This window comes from Electrona antarctica, assembly GCF_951216825.1.
Source record: "Electrona antarctica genome assembly, chromosome: 4".
Classification (NCBI taxonomy): Eukaryota; Metazoa; Chordata; class Actinopteri; order Myctophiformes; family Myctophidae; genus Electrona; species Electrona antarctica.
This window is the reverse complement of record NC_136809.1, coordinates 21,853,572-21,867,409: the sequence shown is the minus strand read 5'-3', so window position 1 is coordinate 21,867,409 and position 13,838 is coordinate 21,853,572. Positions and strand designations below refer to the sequence as shown.

The 13,838-nt window shown below is 44.0% G+C and overlaps 1 protein-coding gene across 3 annotated transcripts in view; it reads right to left on the bottom strand.

The window, feature by feature from the left end:
- rptor (regulatory associated protein of MTOR, complex 1) overlaps nt 1-13,838 on the bottom strand; it is a 176,272-nt gene that overhangs the window by 24,544 nt on the left and 137,890 nt on the right. For all 3 annotated transcript variants that reach the window (XM_079500161.1, XM_079500162.1, XM_079500163.1), the window contains exons 23-25: nt 9,174-9,277; nt 7,068-7,245; nt 6,069-6,179 (exon numbers count right to left, since the gene is read on the bottom strand). In XM_079500161.1, coding sequence (XP_079356287.1) covers nt 6,069-6,179; nt 7,068-7,245; nt 9,174-9,277 — 393 coding nt within the window. The remainder of the gene's footprint in view (nt 1-6,068; nt 6,180-7,067; nt 7,246-9,173; nt 9,278-13,838) is intronic.

Sequence of the window (13,838 nt, the reverse complement as noted above, 5' to 3'; positions counted from 1 at the left end):
GCCGCCATGATGCCTCAGCGCCGCAAAGCGTCATTATGCGTCAGTGCCAACGGGATACATTACAGCCACTGGTAATTAACTGATAATTTTTTTTTTTTTAAGTTGAGGGTCATGTAACCATCTTGTTTCTCTCAGACAAGGACAGACAGAGACACACTTAATACCTATTTCTTATAAACACTGCAGAATCACTTATTGCCAATTCTCGCTACCACACACACACACACACACACACCACCACCACCACCACCACCACCCCCCCCCCCCCCCCCCCCCCATGCTGCTGACACAGTGATATGATAACCTGCATGCACAGACTTCGAGGCAGATGCACGCCCGGCTTTGTAATTGTAATAGAGTGGGGTTTTATGGGCACACTCAAAATGTTGTGGACAAAAACCTCTCCTCTTATCTTGCCCTTTTCCACTACCTCCATCTCTCTCTCTCCAACCTGCTCTACATGACCCAATCTCTCTTTTGCTTTTCACTGAACACTTTATTCTCTCGGGTCTCCCCTTCAACCTGCATTTGGCCCTCAGTGTGATCTTTGGCTTGGAGCCATTCCTTTTCCCCTTAACCCAGCAGTTCCCAAACCGCGTGGGAGGGCAAGCTGACGTACCCTCCCACATGGAAATATAAATTGCATAAGCTATATAGATAGCTTATGCAATTAGAGACATACATTTCCTATTTATCCACATGCACATATATGAACCTGTATATGGCTATATGCAGCATAGGCTATATTCTGCATAAACTTGCCATACAGTATATTGGCATAATATGTTCATACTGTATATGTTACCACAGTTTGGGAAGCACTGCCATAACCCATTAAAACTGGGAAAGCATCCGTGTCATGTTTTATATATAGCAAACAGTGGTTTAGAACAGTGGTAGCAGATCTACTTTGAACTCCCTGGTATTCTTTTGAATATATTTGAATCATCATGGTAGGGCAAATACATATCATTTTGGGGGTGAAGCAGTGTGCATGAAAAAAGTTTGAGAACTACTGATTTAGAAGAAGGCATTTTAGAATCGACCTCAGGTCCAAATGGGTACATTTTTTTCCTTCAACAATTTCCAACAATCCAATTTAGTCTTGCGAAAGAAGAAAAGATCACTCAAAACTGAACGGAGGAGAGCACATAAAATCAATGTACTTTAACCATGTTCACTTCTATTAATCCAATTTAGTCGTTCTGCAAATTCCCCTTGTAACAATGCAATAAGAAAAGCATATACCAGCTGCTTGTTTAGACCTGACGGTGAGGAGTTTCACCAGAGATTGCAACACGCGTGGAGAACACGGCAACACGCCCATCTCTCCAAGCTCCAATCCCCGCTAACCAGGTGCTCCAACTAACCAGTAGCCTAGGGTCCACCTATGCTTTCTATGGCATAGGCAGCTCCCAGCAGGATCCGCTGGGAGAATCTAGACGCAGCTGCAAGACATGAGACTAATTAATTAGAGCGTCAATTTAACAAAGGTGCAGACAATCAGAAATCAGCAGAGACAAACTGCATAGTGTGCCGTGCCTATGCCTCGGCCAACGCCAAACCACAACAGAAACAAAATCTGCTCTGCTAATTATGTATGCATGTATTTTTGTGTATATGTGTATATAGATATATTTATTTGTTTTTCTGACTATCCTTGGGATTGTGGGTGGGGGGAGGGGATTGAGTTTTATTTTTATATTTTATATGTCTGTTTAATACTTGCCCCTGGGCTACTGTTACAATAACCTGAATAAAAAGATTTTGAAAAGAAAGAAATCAGCAGAGAGTGATCGACGTTTGCACTACTCTATGAATTGAAGTGGATTTTTTTTCTCTCCCTGGAAATAAAAACGCCTGGGTTTCCGAGGCTAACTAACCAGTGGCAGTCCCTGTGACCAGAACACAAGCTTTTCCACCCAAGCTGTGTTCATTGCTACTGAGCGCCAGGCTAAGCCGGAGGCTCCGCTTAAGAACAGTAGTGGGAAGGTACATTAACACTGCACCAGCCGGACCCCTTCCTGTGTCTCTTTTCCCCTGTTATCTAGCCAAGTGGTTAGATATTTTCACTATTTTATTCTGGGTGCCTGCCATGCAATGGCAGAAACACAGGTTGAAATCTAAAACGCATACTTAATAATTATAATCAATACGCGAAACTTCGACGTCTATGGCCGGTTTGCCAAAGCCCCGCAATATATACATCAAAACGTGCGGCTCGGCCGGGAATGGTGTGCTTGTGCTTTTCTTTCCGATTCGCGTTACCGTGCCCACGTAATTCGCAATAAACGACGCGAAAAATGCCCCATTCAAAGTCGATGGGGAGACGCGGGTAAAAACAGAAAACGACACGTTACTTTGGAGCCACATTGCTCTGGCATACTGGTACGTAGAAACACGATTTAAACGTCAAACAGCACACGAGGCCATCGACTTTGTGGTGGTTCAGACGGAATTCGAATACGTTGCACGGTTTGCCTGCTATCGCAGTTCAAAGTGTGTGTGGTCTGAGCAATATTCTCGACTCAGAGTGTCGCACGCCCAGAGAGAGAGCGGATCAGAGTGAGAAGCCAATGTGAAGACTATACCGAAATTCTCCGAACAAATCGTCCTCATGGCCAAAATATTCACTTTACATGCATGGGTTTCGGTAATTTTGTAGCCACACTCGTCCTCTTTCACCCAATGTCACAACCATAGCCCAGATACATACAGTACGTGAACTACAGCCCTGAAAGCGACAGGTGTACCATCATAATGTGTCAAACTCCATGTTAAATACCTGAATGAGTCAGCAATTTTTTCATCACAAGCACAATTCTTAACTCGCTCTTATAACCACGTTTTTTATCGTACCAATACCACGATCGCACACGGCGTACCTCAATGCCTCGGGTCACTCACGGCGTAAACAAAAATCGCATTCGACTTTTACTTTTTGCGATAGAGCAATTTGTTCGGACATACATTCTGTCATTGACAGTCAGTGGGCTTTTAACTTTCAATACTGTTTGCGTTTGCATAGACTAGCCCAGGTGAAAATGATACTTTGTTAATGATTCAAGGTCACCTGACCAACTCTCACACACGCGCGCACACACACACATGCACGCACATGCACACATGTGCACGCACACACACACATTGAAAGTCAATAGAGAAATTCGGGGAAACACGTAACTCTGTTATTTCTCAACCGTTTCGGACGCGGGGCGGCTCGCCAGAACCGGGCCGCCCCCCTGAGCGAAACCAAATGGACCCCTTAGCATGTTAGCATTAGCATGTCAGCATTAGCATGTTAGCATTAGCATGTTAGCATGTTAGCATGTTAGCATTAGCATGTTAGCATTAGCATATTAGCATTAGCATGTTAGCATTAGCATGTTAGCATTAGCATATTAGCATGTCAGCATTAGCATGTTAGCATTAGCATGTCAGCATTAGCATGTTAGCATTAGCATGTTAGCATGTTAACATTAGCATGTTAGCATTAGCATGTTAACATTAGCATGTTAACATTAGCATGTTAGCATTAGCATGTTAGCATTAGCATGTTAGCATTAGCATATTAGCATGTTAGCATTAGCATGCTAACATGCTAGCATTAGCATGTTAGCATTAGCATGTTAGCATTAAAATGTTAGCATGCTAGCATGTTAGCATTAGCATGTTAGTATTAGCATGTTGGTGGCAACGTAATGCGCAGTAAACTTAGACCAAATACCCCATTGAAAGTCAATGGGGAGACCTGGCTTACATGTAACCAAATGGACCCTTACAGGGTCTGAGAGGCTAAATGTCATCAAATGGTGGTCCGTGGCTCAAATGCTGCACAGACTTGGCGAGCTGCAGGCACCCAGTCAAATTTCTTGAAATTTGTTTCTAGTTATTATTATTGTCTCCACCAGGCCGAAGGCATGGGGATGCTTTTGCACTCCGTCCGTGTCTGGCACCGTTAACCCGGTCGATGCCACATTTTGCACACACTCCCCCTGGATGCCAACGATGAATCTCTGCCCCAAACTTTCCAGAACGGCGTGTTATAGCTCCACCAGGAGGTCGAATTTCGAAAAACATTTTTTTTGATATTACTCCTCCAGATTCTGTCCAAAAATCCCACAAATCATATTCCATCCGAATTGGCTAACATTGGCTTTCAAAGTTTGCAGGATTGGCCCGTTTTGAACAAAAAGCCTCAAATCATGAACGCAGCATGCAATTTACGTGAAATCTTTCACAGAATATATCCCACCCTTTTCACATTGGCCTGTTATAGCGCCACCAACAAGTGGATTTTAGCAAAACACATTTTTGGAACAAAATGCCTCAAATCATCCAATCCAGCGCCACCAGGAGGCCACAACCTGACATGGCCTGGTGGAGGGAGACCTGTGCTCTGAGGGGCACTTTATCTAGTTAATATTATTCTGCGACTGTAGGTCGCGTTTACTATGAAAACCTGTATTTCCCATTAGTCAGTCAGTGGGTGCGTCGTGTCACGCCTCCATATATGGTCACGCCTTGTGACACACTACGCCACCATATATGGCCATATATGAAGATCACGGCACTGACTTCATCAAACCCTGGATAGCCATACATGGAGAAGACTGGATCATCACCTAGATCTGCATATACTGTATGGAGCCGGCCAGCAACTCTACATCTGACCTCAAACCCTTAGATCTCCATATATGGAGCTGACCTGTTCTGACATTCCATTATGTTGATCTCTCCCCACCCGTCCTTCCTCTTTGATGTCTCCCTTTTGACTGATACCTGTCCATTCAAACACTAGGCGGAACTGCCCCAAAGTTATTAGTAGAGTTCTCAACAGGCCCGAAAGTTAAGGCCCCTACCTGGGCCCTCATCAAACCCTGTACACTCAAGACACTGCCCCCACTGCCACCCTTAGATCTCCATATATGGAACTGACCTGTTCTGACATTCCATTATGTTGATCTGACATAATCAAACCCTGTACACTGACTACACTCCAGACACGCTCCATATGGCCAGTACAGAATTCCTTCCATATGTTGATCTGACCCCCATCCCAAAGCGCCAAAAGCAAAGTGACATTTTAGGTTTCTTTGGCTATTAAAAATTAGCAGATATGGGGTGCCGGTGGCCTAGTGGTCCAGGCGCATGCCACATATAGGCTCTGGCCTGAGCGTGTTCGAGTCCCGCTCATGACGACCTTTGCTGCATGTCTCTCCCCTTCTCTCTCCATCTTTCCTCTCAATCTTCACTTGAAACTATCAATAAAGGCAGAAAAGCCAAAAAATAAAACGTTTTTTTAAAAATAGCAGACAAGCTCACTTCATGCCACGCTAGGAACTTGTAGATCTGCTATTTTAGAAAAATCTTTTTAAACATTTTTTAACTCATGGTTATGGGGGTCCCTGGAAAATGAATATTTTGAGATAGGGGTCGGCACCCAAATACATCTAATGTTGGGAGGGTCCTTGGGTTTTGAGCACCCCCGATATACGTTTTTCTGTTTTCTGTTACTTTCTGTGCTCAACGTCTCAATGGATTTCCCTGAAATACATGTTTCAATAAAATACAAAATAAAAGACTGATTAATCTGTAGCTAAGCAATACAGGTATTGAAACTGCTAAGCCCACATCTCTTTAGCCAACTGAATTTCTGAATCGAATAATTTAAAAATGAAAATGTCAACTTTAGAGTGAAGTGTATAGAGCTTGTTAAAGAACACATTAAGGCTCTAATGTAACTGACAGCGAGGAACTGAAAAAGTTCCACAGCATGACTTTAAAATGATGGGTAATGGACGAATGACATTTGAATATTAATGTGGGTTGTCCTGAGGGTTGCTATGGAGGAGGTAAAAATGTGTGGCACAGGCATTATTAATTACACACGACATACAGTACAGTAGCAGGCATATTGGCACACTGTTACACAAGACTACACAGTGCATGGCGAATATATTTCGAACGGAAATGACTAATGGAACACAGCAGTGGAACACGTTGTGGGCAGGGAGTGAGGGATGGTGAAAGCTATAAATAAGCAGAGAGGTAGAGGTGTACGTTACCTTCATAACTGGCTGGGCAAAGTACTTGGCGCTCCAGTCACACAGGCCTGTCTGCAGCGATGCGATGATGTAGTTCCTGTGACACCCTGGATCATCCCCATCATCACCCGCCTGAACACACACACACACACACACACACACACACACACACACACACACACACACACACACACACACACACACACACACACACACACACACACACACACACACACACACACACACACACACACACACACACACACACACACACACACACACACACACACACACACACACACAGCCAAGGAGACCCCCACTTTGATATGTATTTGGCAGCAGACCTCCCCTCTGAAAGGGGTGTTGTGCCAAGGAACCACAGAAGAGTTCTTCGTAGTACTGTACTGTACTTCGTAGTACTGTACTGTACTGTACTTCGTAGTACTGTGCTGTTCTTCGTAGTACTGTACTTGCACGTTGTGAGCTTGTAGATCTGAGAAAACTTTACTGTACTGCCATCCAGTGGTATTAAGAGAGGTGTTTCAGCTTTTCGTGCTTGGACAGACGGACACAGGGACATAGCGACACACATACTGTAGCTACGCAATGGAGTGGCTGCACCACTCAAAAAAAACAAAACAACCTTGGCTTCCCATCATGCGCCTGTGCACAGTATGAAGCTCAACAGCGCCACTTTCTCCCCTGTTGGTACTCCAAACAGACATGGGGACATAGGGACACACGCGGCCAGTCATAGGAGCGTTGGCACGGCTTAAAAATCACACTTTCAAGATTTTTCAAAAATGTTCGCTCGGAGCTATGTTTGAATAGCCAACGCTACAATCTAAAATGACACAAATGCTTTCCCAGATTGAATGGGTTAAGCCACATGGTAGCCGGAGTAGCAAAAGACAACAAAAGTGCAATATGCAAGTGTTACTGAGGCACTTACTGGAGGCTTTCAGTCAGTGAAATATTACAATCGTTGGTTTTCAGCTTAGCTGACACATCTTTGTGTACCTGCTCGGGTCCCTTGTCAAACATCTTCCGCGTGCGGGGGAATTGGTGGGAGTGGGGCGCCTGCCCGCCCAACGTTGGGGTGTAGGGGGGTCTTGCTGGGGGCTGGTCTCTGGCAGGGGGCTTGGGAACCTCGTTGGTCAGGCTAGAGCTGCTAGCACTGGGCATGGGAGGAGAGCCACTGGAACAAAACACAGGTTAGAAGGTCAGGACGGGACGTGCATGTTCTTCCATGTGTTAAATACAGGGTTCCCACACATTTTTACCAATGCATTTCACAAACCTTTCCAGAATATTTTACCCAATTTCGAGGCCTATATAACAATCATTCAGTATCTTACTCCTATGTGCAATGCCCAAAGACAGGCAGTGTATCAAACATAATACTGATAACCGATACCAGAGAATAATGTTTATATATATGTAAAAAACAAATCTTATTTTGCAGTCCACCGACCGGGAATAACGCTCTTATTTTGAAGTCCACCGACCAGAAGTCAAGGGTTGACATTCGTCTAACATATGCTATGATAAGCTTTGACCGTTCAGGTGCGTTGCATTCTTCACACGTTGGACTAGTAGGGAACCACGTCACGCCACGTCATTCCCTGAAGAAGACCTCCTAGGTCGAAACGTTGGATTCTGAATAAATATACAGCATCGTGGCTACGTGTGTGCGGCCTTTTTCTCATTTTTACTAACCACGTCACGTGGAACATGCAACAAAAGTCTGCAGGTGTTTTCTTTTATTTATATATTGATATCGTAGTAGAGTTAATGATCTGTGTGTGTCAGGGGCGGATTTATGGTAGGCAAAGGCAGGCAGATGCCTTACATTGCTACGTTTCTGCCTCCCCTCCGACAACCGTTTATTTAAAATGATATCGCCTATAGGCCTAGCCGCTACTCAAGGCCGACAGACAGTGTATCAGACAGAAGAATACACATCTATTCTGTGTCCTGCGTCACAGCGTGTCTGGAGGGGTTTGAGTCTTTTCACACTGCCCCCCCCCCGCCATTCACAGTAACGATGTATAAACACCACACACACTTCCCGACCTCATTCTTCATTTGATTGTTGAGAAAGCAGAGCAGAGACACAGCAATAGCACCGGAGAAAGAAAAAAGTTTGTCCAGGGCAAACTTATTTTAGACGCGAGGACGCCTAAACCTGTGCGGTAGGGTAGGCTACCACCAAAGCACTGCATACACCGGCTGACCGGCAGCAATCACACCAGCCCCGCTCACCACCAGCCCCGCTCACCACCACCACCACCCGCGCTGGGGAAGAACCAGATGTCCGTCCCTGTTGCTGCTTTTGCATCGGTTTCCATCAGCTATATCGAGGAGGTACCAACAACACAATTCCTAGCTACTGAAATCAATTTGCGAATTACGCGCATAACAAGCAGCAAGCATCTTGGCATTTTTTTTTTATAAACAAGACTCTGTTTTGACACTTACATTTGATTATGACGCTATTATATTATATATTTTTTTCGCCTTTTCTCTCATGTAGGCTCCATTATATCTGGTGCAGTGCTTGTGGTTCATGTAAGTACAAAATAAAAGTGTATGTTGTAGTCATCATTTAGCAATCATCTAACTATTGTAGTAACTATTGTAATATACAACTTTCGGTAACTTCTGTCTATCAATCTGCGTCGACCCCCCGCCATCCTGCCTGGCCTGTCTTCCTCGTGTTGGCTATGCCTCACTCATAAAGAATTCCTGGCTCCGCGCCTGGTGTGTGTGTGTGTGTATGTGTGCTGTGTTATACAGTGTGTGGAGAGAGGGAGAGAGAAGGGGAGAGTAAGCCAACTCTGAGCAGAGTGGAGGTGTTTGTTTAGAGACAGATATCTTGTGTTGTGTTTGTGTTTACCTGCAAAGTTATTTACCTGCCATAGTGTCAACCCCTTACCCCTGTGTCGGATCGGTGGTTAGACTGGCATATTCACCGATACCGATATGACCAAATAAGGGGTGATACCGACACTATCGGGACATCTCTAGTATTGTGTATAGACTATGAATTGTGGAGAGAGAGAGAGAGAGAGAGAGAGAGAGAGAAAGAGAGAGAGAGAGAGAGAGAGAGAGCGCTTCCCTCACCTGGCTTGGTGGATGTGGGTGCCTTTGCTGGTGGGACTGGCTGGGGCCGACTGGGTGAGAGATCCAGAGTCCAGGATCCTCTGAGGACGTGCATTCATAGTTGCCTGAGGAGAAAGGAAGAGGCTAGAACCCTCATGCTTTGGCGTAAAAGTGGGAATGATATGCTTTCAACTGAAAAAAGAAACACCTTGTATTAAATTGGTCCAATAATACATAATCCCAATGAAAAATGAAATGAAACTACAAGTAAGCTTGCAGATTGGCTATTTGCAGTGTGTGACACTGGCGCACAACTAAAGAGTGTAGGAGAGGCACAGGCACAGGTTTGAAAAGAATGCAAGGGACTTTAAATATTATACACAGACAGAGTGTAGTGTGAGGAATGAAAAAAAGTAATGCAGAAGCAATACCCCAAACTCTGGAAGCATCTTCTCACTCTAAAGTGCAAACCCTTTACAAAGTTAACCTTAATTTCCAGCAACTTTCTTCTATCGATAAGAGCAGGCTGAGGCAATAAGCCTCTCCAATGTGAGAAGTCTAATGGCTATTCACAAGGGAGGGGTAAACTTAATAAGGACAACAGAGGCAAAGCATCACTGATGAATAGCAGAGTTGTTTACCAAAGCAAGGCAGAGAGAAAACTTTGTGTGTGCAGCTAAAATCCAGTTAACACTGGCAAACACATTTTACGACCTGGAATTGCCTTTGATTTGATTTCTATGGTAATTACACAATTGCAGCGAATGTCTACCAGTGTGTGTGTGTGTGTGTGTGTGGTTTAGTAATCTCAGAGTTTGTTGCTATCTTATGTGTGGAGGTTTATGCGCAAGTATAATATTCTAAACAGCATTTGCAAGCCTATGGAGGCATTAGTTACTTGTGTTTACGGTGGCAAGTGCTTCATTAAGAAGTGCATAGAAATTGGAATAAAGCAGGAGGAATGACAATTATGAAATTAGTTTGCCACTAAACAGAGCCCAGCAAGATCAATTAGATGGGGCACACATCATTGCCATACAACACAAAGTCATTGTTGCCATCCAACACAAAAGCAACCAAACAAATATACCGATAGGCACACTTTTAACAAGTTGTGAAGTTTACTATTAGGTGTAGTGGCATAGCTTCCGAGTGCTTGTCAGGGTGGGGGGTGGGGTCTCCAGTTCAAATAGGATTATTTTGGCGGCTCGCAGCGTGAAAAGGTGAAAAAAAGCGTGAAAAAACCACTGGCATAGTAAATGGTGCATTTATATAGTGCCTTTATCCAAGGTGCTTTACATATATGTGCATTACATTCACACACGCATGCATACACCGATGACAGAGGAAACCATGCAAGGCACCAACCTGTACATCGGGAGCAATTAGTGGTTCAATGTCTTGCTTAAGGACACTTTGAGAGCCCGGGTTCATACTGGCAACCTTGCGGTTCCCATCCGGCCACTCTACCCCTGAGCCACCGCTGCCCTATAGCTCATGAGAACTCACAAAAGGCAAATCTATAACATGTCCTAAGAACATCCACTCTAACAATAGTAGGCACTGCACTGGAGGTCAATATCTCTTAAATCCTGGTCGCATGGGTCAAAACTGCTAGAGCACTTCATGGCTTGATCAGTGTGTGGAAATCCAACCTCCCCTGACACTTCAAGATTTAGTTTCACAGACTCTGTGGAGTCGGTTCTCCTTTACAGCTGTGAATGCTGTACACTGTCCCTGGATGGGTGCTACACCAGAATGCTACATGTGGTACTGAAACAGGACGAACACATGACCAACAGAAGTCCCTGGATGGGTGCTACACCAGAATGCTACATGTGGTACTGAAACAGGACGAACACATGACCAACAGAAGTCCCTGGATGGGTGCTACACCAGAATGCTACATGTGGTACTGAAACAGGACGAACACATGACCAACAGAAGTCCCTGGATGGGTGCTACACCAGAATGCTACATGTGGTACTGAAACAGGACGAACACATGACCAACAAACTTAAGTTTATCAGAGAAGATTGCAATCAGGAGAATGAGAGTAAAACATCATCGTACCCAGAATGTATGCGGGAACGTCTACTGAGTGGCAAGAAAACAGCTTTCTGGCCTTGACAGCCCATACATTCAAACATAAAAGTCCTATCTGATTGTATTAAACAACGTTAAACTCACCAACTGTACGGAAAGCCTGCAAAGTTTTTGTTTCATAAAAATCCACCATAGACATGTTATGAGCTACTTTCTGTAACAAATTCTGTGCAGGTGATTATTTTTAGATATTAGTTTTTTTTGGCTTCTTCTGCCTTTATTTATAGTATAGTAGATTTACAGAAAATGGGGGGAGAGACGGGGAGTGTCACGCAGCAAAGGTCGTCGGAAGCGGGATTCGAACCTGCAACACGCTGTCAACCCCTGTTTGGGGTGGGGCTCCGAACGATTCTTTTTGGCGGTTGTGTTTAAACAACTGGGTGGCTATGTTCTAAGTGGCTTCTCCTGTTGGTTATATTTCCTGCAGTGTAGGAGATTGTTGCACAATGTTTTGCTTTGTCCGTCTTCTTGCCAAGCAAAGGATGACGGAAGACGGAAGTCTTCACTTAAGCCACTAGCGCAGAACCTCACTGTTCCCGCAGAACCTCACTGTTCCCGCAGCCTCACTCTTCCCAACATCTGTCAAGATGCTCACAACGCGTTCGTTCTGAGCTTGTAGATTGTGTATTTTCGTCAAAGAGATTTGGTGTTGAGGGAAAAAAGAAAATTCAAGTATAGACCCCTGGGCGTCTCTGGTTAAAGAAGTTAATGGGTTAAGTGGTTCAGTCTGGAAAGGCTGTAATGCACCACGGATCCCAAAGTGATTACTGTAGATATCTATTGGGAAATATGAGCTCATCACTGCAGCATTAATTCTATTTGTCACATTTAAGACTCATTTGAAGCTAGTAGACGAGCATATTCACATGGCACCAGGCATGAAGTAACGGCAAATTCAGCACCGTGTGAATATGGTCTACTGCATGCATGCCTTAAATTAGTTTTGGGGTTTCTTGCAGAAAAACCTTGCTATTTTTTTAATAAATGTTTTACTAAACACAATAATACAGTATACTATTGAGGTGAAGATAGGACCATCTTTTCTTTTGTCCATAATCCGTAAATCTGCTGCTGGAAGGTCATCAGATGGTATAAAGTTCTTGGATTATGCAACAGCTTCATTGATTATTTATCAACTTTTGCCCATCGAGTTCTGTACTTGCAGTAAACAGACATTATACCAACTAAGGAGGCCCTCAAACCTTTCCTCTCTGACAAGCTGCCAGAATAGCTTATACACAAATGCTAAACTACAGCAGAAACTGGAGATCATCGTTTCAACACCAACGCCTCACTCTGAGCTCGAGAACATTCTGTTTCAGCCCACTTATGCTCACTCATTAATTGGATGGGAAAAGCGAGCCAAATAAGCAAGCAAATGAGTGAATGTATATAAACCATGCCATTAGTGAGGGCCCCAGTAGGCCATCGACGTGAAAGCTGATGACTGCCCAGAGAAACGGTGGCTCTTTCTCCCACTAGTTGTGCCTCTTTAATTATTGAAGGTGCATCTTAAATGTTCTGCTGGTAGTGAAAGAGCCAAACACCTCCCTGATGAATGATGATGGCCTCTTAATCCATTCTGTACGGGAACCCCTTTTGGTGTTTTTTTTTTTTTTTATGTTTTTTTTTTTGTGGCTTTCACCTTTATTTTATATTTTTTATGGAGGGACAGACAGTAGGCTGACAGGAAATCGGGAGTCGAACCCGCAGCACACTGCCAGACTGGATTACCAGCCAAGGTGCCTGGACCGCTGAGCCACGGCCCAGGCCCCTTTTGGTGTTTTAACTAAGCATTATGTTTACTTTAGCTATTGAAAAATAGCAGATCTACAAGCTCGTAGCGCCCCACTCGGTGGCGCGCTATGAGCTTGTAGATCTGCTATTTTTTTTAAATCGTAAAAATGCGGCACAGATCTTTTAATATATATTCTTTCAGATCGAACGTTTTTTTTAATTTCGACGTCAGGCCTAAATGGGTTAAGTGCTGAGGTTGAGAGAGGATTGGCCCGGGGCAGAGTGGACTGAACAAAGACAGCATTTGTTGCTGTTGCGTTGCTGAGCATGCAACAAAAAGCACGTCATAACCTCGTATCCATCCTACCAGTGTGATAAAACGAGCAGTGACAAGATGGCACGAGGGAGGAGAATAGAGAACAGTAAAGCCTGAGTTACAATTACTTGCGCGCAGTGCAGATCACACATTAAAATAGCCGATCTACAAGCTCCCCGTGGCATGTAGTGAGCTTGAAGATCTGCTTATAGATCTGCTGAGCTTGTGAGCTTTTATCTGCTAAGTACAAATCAGACATTAAGCCTTTGAACTTCCCATCATGCATTTCTTCTTTTGACAAAAATAGTCCATATCATGTGTACTCTGTATCATAAAGACAGGGCAGGGCCATGCCGCAAGGTTAATATTATTTAGCCTGCAAAAAAACAGACTATTCTGCAATCGATAGGAAAGCAAGTAAGATTTAATTAGCTGCTGACCTTGTCTAATTTCTTTCAATCATTAACACTTGATATATAAAACCCCAATTAAAAGTGAGTCAGGTTGACATTAGCACTTAACTCAGA